Source organism: Colossoma macropomum, unplaced genomic scaffold, assembly GCF_904425465.1.
Source record: "Colossoma macropomum unplaced genomic scaffold, Colossoma_macropomum, whole genome shotgun sequence".
In the NCBI taxonomy this organism is placed as follows: domain Eukaryota; kingdom Metazoa; phylum Chordata; class Actinopteri; order Characiformes; family Serrasalmidae; genus Colossoma; species Colossoma macropomum.
This window is the reverse complement of record NW_023494784.1, coordinates 31,123,365-31,139,176: the sequence shown is the minus strand read 5'-3', so window position 1 is coordinate 31,139,176 and position 15,812 is coordinate 31,123,365. Positions and strand designations below refer to the sequence as shown.

Sequence of the window (15,812 nt, the reverse complement as noted above, 5' to 3'; positions counted from 1 at the left end):
TACTAAACTAATTTACAAAGGATAACGAAAGAAAGAAATGAAGGAAAAAAAAAATTATTTGGACTATGAGTGGAAAATGAGTGCTAAAAAAAATGTTTCAGCTGGCCAAAAGTGGACCATTATCATCCTGCTCTCTGGGATGAGGCTGAAGTTGGTTTCCTATTTGCCAACATCTTGTTCGAAAATTCCAGTTGCACTTTTAATGGTGAAGCAGTTACATTCTGGTGCCTCAAATACAAGTTACCAAGTTACAAGTTTTGTTGATTTTTGCAGTGACAGAAGTGAACACAACCTCTGCAGCAAAAAATATATAAAATATATATAAAAAAGATATGTAGTAATTGTGGTATGTACAGAAATTTGACAACTTACCAAGTCAGTACTTAGTAACTCTTAGTAACCCTCTTTGGCAGATGTTGCAGCTAACAAACACTTTCTGTAGCTAGGTTGGGGTCTTTCAATTCTTGTTTTAGGAATTTTTTACCCACTGTTCCTAGAAGAACGCTTCCAGTTCTGCAGTGTTTTTGGGCCATCTTGTATGTACATCATGTTCAGAATCTACCCACAAATCTTCAATGGTGTTCACAGTCAGGGGACTGTGATGGCCTTTCCAAAAGCCTCAGCTTGCATTTCTTGAAGTAGTTTATGATGGATTCTGAAGTATGTTTTGGAGCCTCTTTTCAGCTTCAGCTTCCTGACTGTCACATTTGCTCTCAGAATTTGCTGGTATTTAGTGAAATCTATTCTTCCATCTACCCATGCAGTGTTTCCTGTACCACTGGCTGTCCACACAACCCCAAAGCCTAATAGATCATGCTTAACAGTTGGAAAAATGTTCTTTTCTTCAAATTCAGCTCCCTTTTTTCTCCAAACATACCTTTGCTGATTGTGGCCAAAGAGTTACATTGTTTACTGTCATCAGTCCACAGCACATGTTTCCAGAATGCCCCTGGCTCATATAGATATTGTTTAGCGCAGATGGCGACTTTTGTGATGTGGTTGCTGGTAAAAGTTCCTTCTGATGACTCTTCTATGCAGATCATGTTTGTGCAGGCAGTTCCACACAGTAGAATTTTGCACGACCAGCTTAATCTTTCCTGGCAGGTCTTTTGTCATATTTGGCTTTTGTTTTGCCTTTCTGGACAGTATATGGGCAGTTCTATTTGACAGTTCTCTTTCACAGTTCCCCTTAACTGCCATTTCTTAATGATATTTCGAACAGTGGAAACTGTGAGCTGGAAAGACTCTTCTTCTTAGAGCTTTTCCCTGCTTTATAGGCATTGGTTAGATTCATTTTCAGATCCTCAAGTCCAGGGTTATTGAATGTTAACACCAAGGTTTGAAGAGTCAGGGAACGCACTCTAGAGCTCTAAAGAATACAGTCATCAGCTGATAATTGCTAATAACAATTATGGACCTTCCTAACTAGTCCTAATGAGTCAGTTAAGACCCATTGAGTTAAGTTCTGAGACTGGGAGAAACTGGAAGGATGTCCAGACATTGGCACATGTCACAATCACCATTTTAATTATTATAATTATTAATTTTTCTTTCTAATTTTTTTCTCCAGTTCATGGCTAGCACATGCTTCCTCCGAGTCCTGTGAAGCCAGTCACCGCATTTTTTTGAACTTCCGCTAACGCAATGTCATTGGACAGCTGAACGCGCTCTGAGGAAAGTGTTCTGTTACGCCAGCTAACAGACACCTGTGCTGGCTAGCATCACAATAAAAAATGTAAAAGATGCTGTAGAATCACCAGGAATTGAATTTGTGATCTCATTATAGGGTCAGCACCTAGATGACTAAATGTTAGTTTGCTGTCAAGGTTGTTTTTACTTCTTTCTCTTTAAAAATCAGCAGAATGTAATTTGGCCAGAGGTGCCTTACCTTTTGCACAGAACTATATCTATAGAAATGGGAAACAGAATGGACAAAAGTTTCAGCATGGCTTCTAGTACTGGTTCTAGTTATACAATTGTCTATTCCCATTTGGAATATGGGACATTTGTGTACATCTAAATGTGTTTTTTTTATATTTAAACTATCGCCTTAATCATATATTTGAGTCATAAAGAATAAACTTACATGTAATTTTGTTACAGAGTCAGTTCTACTCTGTCTGTGTACTCAGGAGGAAACAGGTGACTTATGTGTAGTTCATAATTTTCCCATGTCTCAGTTCACCTTAAAGATGAAGTGACATAAAGAAGAAGTTGTCATGACCAAATACTTACACTGCTAACCTTGTCAGATCCCTTTGGCTGTCAGTGAGAAGGCTACACACACACTTCCACACACCCTTAAGCTGGAAACATCTGTTGGCTATTCTTTGTACTCATTTCTCATGGAAGAGCTTTCACGGAAATAATGGATCAACACTTGAATCCCAGAGCCTTTGATGGCATGGACGGCTTCGGGCTGTTTTCGTTCCGACACTGGTCACTGATTCAACCTTTTCAATGCACTTTTGACGCCCGCGTGTCTGCCTCCACCGGCAGAGCCTTGTGTGTGTAACACTACACTATAATGTGTGTGTGAAAAAGCCAGGAGGGCAGCTTCACAGCCGGATATGAAAATATCAGCCAAGCACATGCATGCCTGCTGAAAAACAAACACACAAACAAGCAGCCCAGAATGTAGCCCCGCAGTGTGGAGGGCTGAGTGACTGTGGGCTGGGGGGTGGAGGAAAGAGCATCAGGGCACGCTAACAAGGCCCCCAGATGAAAGCAGCGTGAAATATTTAACATTTTCATATAAGAAACTTTTGAGGCTCGTAAATGCTCCTTTTCAAAGGAATTACAAGGGGCTTTTGATGGTAGAAAATCAAAGTTGTTTGCCGGTGTGTTGGAAAAGGCGAAGGGCTGGGGGGCAGCCGCTGGAACTCACTGATCCCGTAAGACATGGGCATGGTGCACAGCCGCCACGCAGACAGCCGATGGACCACGTGTTCCCTTACACACTTGCATACACACACGTGTCGTGCATCTGACAGATCCGGTCACATTTACATCTTTTCCTGCGTGATTCCAGCGTGCTGACCCTACTACTGCTGCACTGCCAGATTGAGGTCATTATTACTGCTGCTTTGTTTGATACTGATGGAGGTCAGAGGTCAGCTAGCAGCTTTTAGATTCTGACACAGATTTGCAGGATGGAAAAATCTACAGCATGTTTCAGTGAAACTGTCTTTAGGGCAGACTGCTCTACTGTGGGAACACCTGTCTTTTCAAAATGTTTTTAATAAATGGACACACTTTCTTGGTTTGCAGTAGCATATTAAATAGAAAGCTGTTTAGATCTTGCAGATTTTCTTTGTGAAAACCGCAAACCTGAAGGAACGTCTGACAAAAGTACTGCCATGGGAAAATGCTAAACCCGACATATTTTATCTCTTGGTTTTGATGTCAGCTCTCAAACCTTTCAGGTGTTTAAACCACCTTTGGGGCAAATGCTTTTTAATATGTGCTTTTAACACTTTGGACAAGAGAACAGTATTTAGGAAAAACCTGGTCTTTATACCAAGAAATACACTTTGAACACTTTGAAAAGTTATCCCTGAACTTTTGATTACCATCATCATCACTCTGTGATGTGAGGAAACTGCTTATTTTCTAGCTCTAGCAATACTGAACTGTTAAAATTTAACACAAAACCTGAACTTGGCTAAAATGACAAAAACATGTAACAATATATTATATTTTTTTTTCCAAACCTGACCTTTAGCATGTGTATAATACGTTATAATGCATATCTTTCTTAGAAGAATATGAGCTTATTTACAGAAACTAATCAAAATTCTGGGAAGCTCCGCCCCCCGTATTTATATAATATTTATATAAAGCAAGCCTTTGTGACTTTCTGCTGTTTTTTTTTTTTTAGAGAGTTTGAGAAATGTGACAAATGAGAATTGACAGTTGTATTTGTCAGTTCTCAGTGAAGCAGCATTTAACTAAAACTATTTCATTTTTGACCATATTATATTATCAGTGTTATCTGGCATCAGAATTCGTTAAATTGACATTGGTATCAGTTGCAAAATCTTCACCAGTCATGCCTTACTCCAGACGCAGATTAAGCCAATTCCTAGTCTAGAAATGAGAGGATTTCACTTGGGAATTCCCATTGACAAGTCCTAATCCACATCCGGAAAACTGGCCTGTGGTTCTTTCAGAGAATGCCAACAGTTTAGCTGTCAGAGTGTGTCTCAGGCCTGTTTCCACCACTGCAGTAACTCTGTTTTAATGACCCTCCATGCTGAGGCTCTGCATCCTGTTAATCATATTTGAGTTTATGGAACACTTCATAAAAGCCTGTATTAAAGTCTTCACTCAGATGTTGTCCTGGCAGTCAGCATTAGCTGGTTTGGATGCCTCAGCTGGTGACATGGACCTGTCTTTAGAAGACAGTCAGATAGAGAGAAAGTGTGGAGCATGAGTCAGAAGTGTGTTGGATAGGGAGGTGGGCAAGAAGTCCACAGAGGGCGAGGGTGCTGTGCTTCATTATGAAGTTCCTGGTGTAGACGAGGGCTGGGCAGAGGAGACTGGAGTCTATAATATGGTCTGTGAGTTGTTAAACAGAGCCGTGTGTGGAGGTTCGTGTAAACATTCCGTACATTCAGTCCAGGTTGGGCACACATGGGTAGTTGCTTGTTAGTCATTTTGTCTTAAGAATCAAACCGTCACAGCCCTGGTGTGTGTGTGTGTGTGCACATCTGGTCAGAAAGGCAGAACTTGGCTCTTGCCGAGTGGATTCAATTTCACGTTTCATGTTTTGCATATCACTGTTCCCTGTTCTCTGTTTTCCCCTGTTTTTTTTACCCCTCATTTGCAAGCATCTGACATGGTCAATTTTCTCTTGCTGTTACATGTCTCTAGGGTATACACATGTGAAAGTGTTCAGGTAGTCTTTTAAAACATGACTAATCCATTTAGAGGAAAAGGAAAATGCAGCCAGTCAAAGCTGTTAAAGTACAAAATGAAGTTGTTGTGTAAGATATGCCACAGTTGGATGCCACTGAACAAAGAGAACAACAACCAGGTTAAGGCTGAAAATTGGTTGGTTGATATTCATTGACTTGCAATGTCAGTCTTTTTTATTAGGCCGCTAAAGACATTATTGTGGAAAGGGAACCGTGAAACTTTAATTGAGTGCAGTGTCTGAAAGGTAATTCAGTCACAATTTGTCCATCACTATATGAGTTCTCATTGGAAGAAGAGTACTTACAAATCAACATGTTAATTAACAGTTGAACAGATCATTAGAGCTAAAACAATCAGCATTTCACAGGTATGAAATACTTAAATACTTGGTATTCCGTTCTCAAAATCACCCTAAATAGCAATATTTAGTTTTTTGGTCATCTGTCTGATGAAACAGGTTTGCTTCCATATTAATTGATGTTTGAGTTCACATCAGCTGCACTAGACCCGCTTCTTTCATTTTAAGCCTGCTGTAAATCAAGGGAGGAAAAAAAAAGCTGACATTCCCAACTAAAGCAGTTATGTGAGTCAGAGGCAGTGTGGATTTTGGACTGAGCATCTTTCTTGTCATCCGATAATTTAAACTGCTCCCACACAAAAAAGTAATGATGCACTGACCCAATACTCTGGATTGGATCAGCACTGATGATGATCTTATTAAATAAATCAGATATCGGCCAGACAAGTTCAGTACACATTCAATAGTGTCTCTTAGCCCATGGTTGTTCTCAAAGCATGTTATTCCAAAGCATGATAAATGTTAAAAACGTCTTCGTTTAAGGAAATGAAATTAGCAAGTATGAAATCTGCCAGAGTTGTTTCTCTGTGTTGCGGTGCATCAGTATACAAGTCCTATGGAGGCACTTTTTCCTGTACTGTATCAGCTTCTTGAGTGAAAAAGTTACAGTTAAATTAAATTACAGTAATGTGGTTAAATATAAAATAAAAAATAATGTGTGCCACATTATAAAAATCTTCAATTTAAATGTCAGCTAAGAAGACAAGCAGCACAACTCATGCTGGCTAGTAACAAAGATGTCTGCAATTTGGAGCTATTTTTCACTTGATACAGCTGCTAGTAGCACAGCAACTTGTTATATTTGCAGAGCTGAAGTTTGAGGGTAAACTCACACTTTGTTTATATGTTTAGATTTTACAGCTTCATTGTTGCACTGGAATTATGATTACTCTTTATTTTGCTGTTGCATTCAGAAGCATATTTATAACAAAGTTTTTTTGTATTCTTGTTTTTCAGTCTTATGAATGTTTTCATTTAGATTAGTTTTTTGTCGTAGTTACAGCCTCATGTTAGACACAGTGAGGTATACAGAATTTAAATAAGATAAAAAAAAAAACACTGGTATCGGATTGGTACTTAGTTTTGACTGAAAAATTCCCTCATCTGAATTTCCTGAATCTTAATTTGAGTTTTCTGATGTTTACTTTTGTTATGCCATTTCCCACTTCATAGACTTTAAAGAGGGATATTCTGTTTTTGTTTAATACTAGAAGGAGTGCAGGGTGTTGTGTCCCTAAGGAGGCCCCTCCATCCCGTCCTCGCTGAGAGAGAGAGAGCGCCTAGAGAGCGGTCTCGTAGTGCACGCTCTTGGAGACAGTGGTTTCTCAGCCTGATCTGTCTACTCCAGATGGTACCGGTTATGACTGAAAAAGGGGGAAAAGGGGGAGTCAGAGAAAATGACAGATAGCAATCTGAAAGATACTGGTTAGCCTTCGAGGACACTAGTAGTGTGGGACCTGAGGTTGGGAACCCAAGTATGGTAGAAGCCAAAAAAGTAGCATGTTTTCCTACAGACCCAAACACTCATAAATTTACTTGTAGCCTGGAAAACACATTGTTAAACGTCTTAAATTTCCAATCAGTCTTCTTAGCGGAATATTATATTCGCACAGTTGTTCATTAAGCATTTGAAAAGCATATGGTGGGCTTTCCAACAGACTCTGTCTGCTTACAATCAGGTTGGGTATTGTTGCAATGAGAACCGGAAAACTGCAGTGAAACTAATGTTTTTGAGGATAAAAGTGGCATTGTTGGGGGACAGATGCTTCTCTCGAATAAAAAACCTGGGAAGCCATTTGTGTTTCGCATGGCTGCAGTAAGCCCCCTCTCACCCAGCTCAGTCTGATGTTAATTAGTTCATAAATTAAAGACATTGACTTTTTTGCAGGCCAGATGAATGGGAAAGACGAATGGAAAGACGTTGAATTAAGAGCATTCGGGGAGGGAAAAAAGTAAAGCTCGGCAAAAATAAACAAAAGGCAAAAGCAAAAAGGGAACTTCAAAAGGGGATCTCATTCAGCTGGCGTTTGAAGTGAAAAGGCTGAGGCTGGTTCCACACGCCACATGGATTAATGGTGGAAGGGACTGCTGGAGCGACAGACACTCTCTGCCCCCTCAGGCCCTGTCCGCGTCATTGCTGCTTATATGCAGATCTCGGGCCAGTTTCGCAGAGCTTTTGCTAATAGTTAATGGTTATTAATGGTTAATGTTTGTGTATGGTATGCTATGATAATGTATGGTTGATGCTGAATGGTTTTGACCAAGAAAATAGTTTGAGAGCTGTTGTGATCAGCATACACTTAGGCCACACAGTACATCTCTGATTTGGCAGGCTATTTTTATTGGAATGTTTGCGATAGCTCAGTGGACCCAAGTGGAACCAAGCAATGAAAATGTCTTTGATAGATAACACTAAGCCACACATTTAATGAGTAGGAGTACAGTACTGTGCAACAGTTAGAGACCACTCTTCATTTATTTAATTTCTAGTCAATATGGCAATTAAGTACAAATTCAGTGTCAGAAAAAGAGTATTTAACAGAAAATCACACAGAGGCCTCAGAAACTAAATATAATATCAAATTTTTGTCACTGTCCGTCACTGATATTGACAGTTTTGGTGGTCTGCCAGGTCTTTCACAGTTGTAAGGACTCCCCTTTTCTCTGTATTTTTAATAGAAAAAGTCCAGTTTTGGAAACTTATTTTTTTTACTTATTTCCTTTTACTTTGTCTTTAGGCAAGTTGATTACACACTTAAAAAACATGGTTCATCAAGAGTTCTTTAGTACATAGAACCATGAATACCCAAAGAACCCTTTACATGATTCAAGGGTTCTTCAGATGGATGGAAAATGTGCTGTAGATGGTTCTATATATATATATATATATATTTATACAACACATTCTCCATCAGACCCTTTCATGATGCAAAAACCCCTTTAATCATGCAGTAATGGTTCTTTGTTCATGGTTCTGTACAGAACCATTTTCTTTACTTAAGAGCCTTTGAAGAGCCGTCTTTATGAAGCAGTTGTAACTGTGAATGCCAAAACTGAATAAAGAGTAAAACCTTGAGATTTGGTCCAGGTGCTGAGACTAGATGCGGGTTTAGATGCTATCAGTGTAGAAAACAGTCATTGGACCAATAGCTCTTGTGTGCTATGACCCTGTTGACTTGAACTGTAATCACAGTGGACATCTGCCTTAATTGAGTATTGATTTTGAAAGTCTTATGTGCTTGCTGCTGGTTTTAGTGTGTGTTTATTCTTTAGATAGGATAGTGCACTGCTCCTGCCGTATATGTGTGTGTGTGTATATATATATAGATAGATAGATAGATAGATAGATATAATTTCTCTTACCTCTCCACCATTCTCTGTATGTCCCTCTCTCTCGTGTCTTTGGTTTGGTGTTCTTTCACTGTTGATTAGATAAATGGACAGAGGAATGCTAACCTCAAATAACTGCTGTGAGTCAAGAGGAAGAGTGTTTGCATGTGTAAGAGAGAGAATGCATTTCTGAATGGTGATGATATGGAGGATTACACTGTTCATGTTGGTTTGTCAGGCAGGCTGTCGTTTTCAGGAACGGAATCTTTGTGGTCAAATGGAAATGACGGTTAACTCAGCCAAATATGTAATGTCTAAATATAAGAGCATCTGATATCATGAGAAACAGTTGACCACTCTAAATGGTACTGGAAATGGCTGCTTAATATCTCATTTTTATTTCCAAACCAAATGTTTTAAAATGTTACTGTTGTCCTGATGTTCTGTTAGTGCATGTTTCCTTTTTGACCTGATATCAAGCTACTTTTGAATCTGTGGAACTAGACGACAGTGGCATTTACTGGACAATTGAAATTATGTTCAGATGTTGTCCATTTTCTGCAAGGAAATATGATTGTTGTTTATTTGTGGCTTAGTATACTCTGTGGCTCAGACAAAACAGGACCATTGGCACTTGCTTTTTTTTGTCAAACTGCATCCATCCTGGCCCTACTCTTCCCTCTACTCCTCTCTCCTCTGCGCCTCTCCACTTGCTGCCCCTTGATGTCAGCTGGCACTGCCTCACAGCGTCTGGCAGGCGTTGGATCTCGGCAGGGGGCTATCTCCCACCAGCACCCCGCCCAACAACAGGCCAGCATGGAGAGATTGTCACCCTGCTTTATAATTGGGCTTTCAGATCTTCAGAACCATGAACGCCTCCATAGCCCAGCACCTGGCTGTTTACCTTTCAAAGGCAATGGAGATTGCACAGCCCTGCGCCCTGGAGGTGCTTGAAAGTTTGAGACCCACGTGCCAGAGTTTCGCCTGCTAAACACATCAGTGTTTACTGTAGACTTCACTAGACCTAAATAAAGGACTTTTCTACTCGAGGTGTTTGCTATGTTTGCATTGTGCTAGTCTCAGTGACATGAGGCAAATGTCTGAATGAACATAAAAGGTTCAAAAAGCATTTTGAAAACTGTTTAACAGTTAAGAGTCCTGTGGCTTTGCAGAATAGCTCAAAATGATGTACTTGAGATAGCTTTTTCTGTACTGCTTCTTGTGTTTGTGGTTTTTCATGCAGGTAAAACAGAGCTCCCTGCGTTCCTACATCGGTGTTGTCCCTCAGGACACAGTCCTCTTCAACGATAACATCCGAGAGAACATTCGCTATGGACGAATCGCTGCTAGTGACCAGGAAGTAGAAGATGCTGCGCTGGCTGCTGATATTCACCATAAGATCCTCTCTCTTCCAGACGGTATATCACTCACTGCTGGAGTTGCCAGTTATGAGTTGAAGTTTTAGAAATATATTGCAGACATCAACACTATATTTCAGCAAGTTTGTAGACACCTGCTTATTCAGTGTTTCGTCTGAAATCAAGAGAATTAATAGGGAGTTTGTCTGCCTTTGCTGCAGTAACAGCCTCTACTCTTCTGGGAAGCCTTTACACTAGATATTGGAACATTGCTGTGATTATTTGATTGCATTTGGCCATAAGAGCATTAGTGAGGTCAGGTACTGATGTTGGATGATTAGTTCTGGATCATCATCAAATGCCACTGAAACTTATACCAACTCATACCCCTCTAGCTCAGGGGTTCCCAAACTTTTTCAATGCCAGACTCACATATAGAGGTAGAGAGATGGTGTTTGTCCCAAGGCTAGTGGTGTTGCTATGATTGAGCTCAGCAGTTCTAGACCCACCCGTTTCTATCAATGGCCCACAAAAATGACTGCTCAAGTTTACTTTCAGTATTAAACTCTGATGAATAACTAAACCAAAACACAAAGGAAAATGCAGTTGCTAAACATATGGTATATTGGAAATTTCCTTTTTGACACTGACCAAAGTCTAAGTTTAGCAAATAATGATAACTCACTCCTTCCTGAACCACCAACTCAGCTTGTTTCAGCCCTGACATGAGTTTATGAGAAGTTTATGACTTTGAGTATGAGTTTATTAAGTTCTGCATTTGCAGTGATGCCATGAATATTTGGGAGACAAATGTAGAAAGAACCATAGTGAAAGTGGCACAATTGTCAGCTAGCTCATTAACACGGTAGACCCTAAGGCCATAAATCCACCACATGACGGTTAATGTTGGTCATTATTTCTCCTGTGGAAGTTTTATTTATTCTGGTCAACTAGTAAGCCAGTGCCTCCTACCGCAGTGTTTCAACAACCCTTAGCAAAACCCTTAGTTCACAGTTATAATCGGGGCTCGATTTGAGAGGGATTTGTGATCACTTATTGGAATATAAATGACACAAATTCTCCTTTTTGAAGAACTGCCGTCTCCCCCTTTCCATCCCCTTTTGGTTGCGCTGCTGCCAGAAACCCACCGAATATTTTATGAAGCAAAGTTTGAAATATGAACTAAATGTCCTTAAGACCTATTACTGTTCTTTCAATCAACCAGTGGAATAGTATACCATGATAAAAGAATGAAACATGCATTGGTCTACCCTATTACATAAGCACTTCACTCAGCTCTGCTGTCATTGAAAACCAAAACAAGTCACTGGTCCTCTTTGCTCGTAATGTACTTGTTGTCAACCACGGCTGTAGCATGAACGGGTGTACCTTAAAGGACTTGAATTCACTACTTAGAATGGGTTTCTACAAACTTTTGGACATATAATGCATGTTTCTGTCTCAGGGTATGACACACAAGTAGGAGAGAGAGGCCTGAAACTGAGTGGAGGAGAGAAACAGAGAGTGGCCATCGCTCGCACCATACTTAAAGCTCCCCGCATCATCCTGCTGGACGAGGTGAATAATGACCCTAGAATGGATTGAGTTTGGTCTGGAAAAGGATGTGCACATACAAAAGTTTGGACACATACATCCTTATTGTTTTTTTTTACATTTTAGAATAATATTGAGTGCATCAAAACTGTGAACGATGAAATAACAATTAGAATTGTTTCAAATAATCATAAAATAAGACATATAGAATTATGCAAAAAAACTATTCATACATTCATTCATAAAACAAGGTTTCACAATTTTGCCTTAGGAACAAATTAACACATTTCAAGCACAATTAAGCAAATGCACATGTCTTTTTAAAATTAATTTAAAACCTCTTTAACTTAGTATTCTGTTTAACCATAAAATATTAAAAAAGGAATGACAAAAATTTTAAAATATTCAATAAATGAAAAGGAGAATCAAAATTAAATTAAAAAAAAGGATCAAGAATAAAGACTTATTAGTCAGTAATGTCTGTAAGTTGTTCAGTAACTACTAAGCAGGGAGAAATAGGTCATCAAACTACTATTAATATTCGACAAAGATAACCCACATTATAGTTCAGCTCTACCTCGCCCCAAGTGAAAAAATTACCCCCTTAGCTACTAAATCAACCAGTTAACTAATTCAATTGATTTAAAAGCATTTGACAAAAACATCTAGATGACCTCCAAGATTTTTGAGATAATATTCTGTGGACTGATGAGTCAAAAGTGGAACTTTCTGGAAGACATGGGTGCCTTTACATCTGGCGTAAAGCTAACGGCGCATCACTGTAAGAACATCATACCAACAGTCAAACATGGTGGAGGTAGTGCAATGGTCTGGGGCTGCTTTGCTTCTGCAGCACCTGGATGACTTGTCAAAATTGGTGGAATAATGAATTCTGGTCTCTATCAGAAAATCCTGAAGGAGAATGTCCACCCATCAGTTTGTGACCTAATGCTCAAGGGTAGTTGGGTTATGCAGCAGAACAGTGATCCAAAGCACACATGCAAGTCCACCTCTAAATGGCTCAAAAGAAACAAAATTAAGGTTTCTCAGTGGCCGAGTCAAAGTTCTGACTTGAATCCCATTGAGATGCTGTGGCAAAACCTTAAACAGGCAGTTCCTGCTCAAAAACCCTCCAGTGGGGCCAAAGTAAAACAATTCTGCAAAGAAGAGTGGGCCCAAGTTCCTCCGCAGCAATGTAAAAGACTCATCAGTTGTTACTGCCAAGGGTGGCACAACCAGATATTAGGTTTAGGGGGCAATTACTTTTGCACATGGATGAAATAGGTTTTAAATAAATCTTTGTTTTCAATAAATGGAATGAGCATTTAAAAGCTGCATTTTGTGTTTGCTCATGTTGTCATTATATTATGTTACAATTAGTTGGATGATCTGAAACATTTAAATGTTACAAATTTGTAAAAATAGAAGAAATTGAGTGAGGGGCAAATAGTTTTTCACAGCAATATAGGGGTCCTTAGGACCTAAAAGGATAATAATGAACACATTGATCATGTGTCCTGTCCTTTGACTCGTACTGTACATAAATGAGGAAATGAGTTACTCCTAGCTCTGGCCAGAAGGTATTCTTATTATGTTGTACTCTCTGCTTTAAGGCCACTTCTGCTTTGGACACTCAGACAGAGCGCAACATCCAGGCTTCTCTCACCAGGGTGTGTGCCAGCAGGACATCTATTGTAGTGGCACACAGGTAAGCATGGTTTCATTCAGCCTTGACTACAGCGTCCCAAAAGATTATTAATATTATAGTCGCTACACATTCTGTGAGAATAGCTGCAGTGTGTTTGGATGTGATGAAGGATTGCTGTAATCCCTGTATAACCCATACGCTCTGTGCTCCTGTCGTGGTCTCTGAGCCTGAGACATAAAAGTGGCAGAAATCCTTCCATCTACTGCTCTTAATCCACAGCTTTATCTTTCAGATAAGATCATGTATTGATAGGGACTTCAGTGTGGCCATATGGGGAAGATCTTAGTTGCTAATTAAATTGATCTGTTTGTCCTTAAACCCAGTGCCCTTAGAATGACGCTGCCTAGAGGATTTGGAGATAAATGAAAGGTGTATAGGCCATAAACACTCCAGAGACAGGTCAGGATCCATCTGTAGCAGGGGCATAAAAGTTGGACCAGAGACAAATCTCATTGCTAGCATATGCAGTGTGAAGAAAAGGAGTTGACTAATCACTGATCTTTTTGAATGTCCAAATTCTGACCAGCGTACCTCATAAAAGAAAGCTTATTGTTTTACATGTTCAGTTGAGGTAACACCGATGTCTCTGCAGGTCTGCAACCCCCTACATGTACAGTACTGTGGAGAAGTCAGAGAGCCCCCCTTTATTTATTTCATTTCAAGTTAAAAGATAATCCACTTGCATAAAGAAGGGGAAAATCAAAGGAGAATTAGAGGAAACAAACTGAGTGTCCAATACTAGAGTACAAATGATATGGAGATGATGAGGCTCCTAGAGACCTGGTAGGCCACCAAAACTGGCCCCATCAGATAAACAGTGCTTAAAGCTTTCATCTTTGAGAGAGAGGAGAAAAACAAGCTCCACTCTTGCTTTAGATATGAAAGATGTTTCTGTCCACCCTTCTACTGTCAGAAGAAAACTCAGTGGTATGGATTTGATAGGATGTGTAGCTGTCAAGAAAACCGTACTGAGAAAAAGAATTAAGCAAAAAAAATTAGCACATCTAAAATTTACAAATCGAGCAAAGAAGCTGCTGGTGTTCTCAGAACAATGCACTGACCATGCCAGAGTCCACACCTCAGCATTGCTGAAGTTGGGTTACTTACTGGGATTATAAGAAACAGAAAATGCAACCAGCTTCTAAGACTGAACTGCAGATTTCTTTGAAAAACTGAAGGCAAGTCTCCTGAAAAGAATGGAAGCTGTAGTAAGTGCGGGTACTGAAAAAACTGATATGTTTTGTTGGGGCTTCTGTGTAATTTTCTGTAATATAAGTGTTTGTTTTTTTTCCTGATGCTGAAAAATGAATAATGGTGTTGATGTCTATTTTGACCAAAAATTAAATAAATGAAGGGAGGTCTCTGACTTTTGCACAGTATTGTATGTCTGATAGGAAATAAGTGTATGTTTAGGTTTTATTACGTTTGAACACATTTGACACTCACACCACAGCCTCTCTCACTTTCTCTCTTCCAAATCTTCCTTTTCTGCCTCTCTGTGTCCATCACATTCTTCCATTCTTCCACTCTTTTAACCGCACACTCTTTGCTCTGTCTGCCGTTCTCCTCTCCCTCTTCCTTTCTTACTGTCTCTTCAATTAGCGTCTTCTGTCCTTTTTCATCTTCACAGTATTCTTCCTGCTCTCTGTGTCTCTCTCTCTCTCTCTCTCTCTCTCTTTCTCTCTCTCATTTCTTCTTCCTTCAGAAAATTGTAAACACATCATGATCAGAGTCTTCATGCTTTGATCCTGTCCAGCCTCTGAGACTGTGGTGCCACTTTGATCTGTTTTTGGGGTGGTGGTTGTGGGGGGTGGCAATCAATAAAGAAGTCTCAGTGCTTTTGTTTGAAGATGAAGGGCGACTGTGTGAGAAGATGACCTGCAGGAGGGTGGGGCACGAATTAAAAGGGGCGCGGTGGTGCGTGCGGGTCTGTACGCACGTGTGCAAGTGTTCTGGGTGGCTGCGTTTAGCTAAGTGTTCTGCACGATGCATGAGATCATTTGTTTCTCATTGTGTTGGTGCCAGGCAGTGGAGTTTATGGTATTTGCATGAGAATAGGTGGACCTCAGTTAATGCAGAAGTGATGTATTTCCTGTGTATAAAGAACCTACAAGCTTCGAACTAGCTTAGAACGTTTTTCATGTGGAGCTCGATCTGTTCTTTAATTTTTCCACACAAAGGACTTTACACTGCCACTGAAAAGTTCAGAATCACATAATAATATTAATACTTTTTATGCAATAGTAATTTAGTCAGTGTAGATTGAAATTATAAATGTTATAAACCCCACATCATAATGTAAACAAAAAAAAAATAGCACCATACAGCACTGTGCAAAAGTCAGAGACGATCCTTCATTTATTTCACTTCCAGTCAAAACAGCCATTAAGCACAAGTTATTCATTTATTAAGTTAGTAATTTTTCATCATCAGGAAACAAGCAGAAAATAGTCAATATAAATTTACAAATTACACAGAAGCCCTAACAACTAAATATAACGTATTTTTCAGTATTATCAGTGTTCACCCTTTGCCTTTGCTATATCTTCTATTCTATTTGAGAGACTTGTTTTCCTTTTGTTTT

General features: G+C 39.6%; 1 protein-coding gene across 1 annotated transcript in view; it reads left to right on the top strand.

Moving 5' to 3' along the window:
* Positions 1–15,812, top strand: part of abcb6b (ATP-binding cassette, sub-family B (MDR/TAP), member 6b) — a 40,652-nt gene that overhangs the window by 22,188 nt on the left and 2,652 nt on the right. The window contains exons 14-16 of the mRNA XM_036568520.1: positions 9,852–10,026; positions 11,432–11,544; positions 13,134–13,228. Coding sequence (XP_036424413.1) covers positions 9,852–10,026; positions 11,432–11,544; positions 13,134–13,228 — 383 coding nt within the window. The remainder of the gene's footprint in view (positions 1–9,851; positions 10,027–11,431; positions 11,545–13,133; positions 13,229–15,812) is intronic.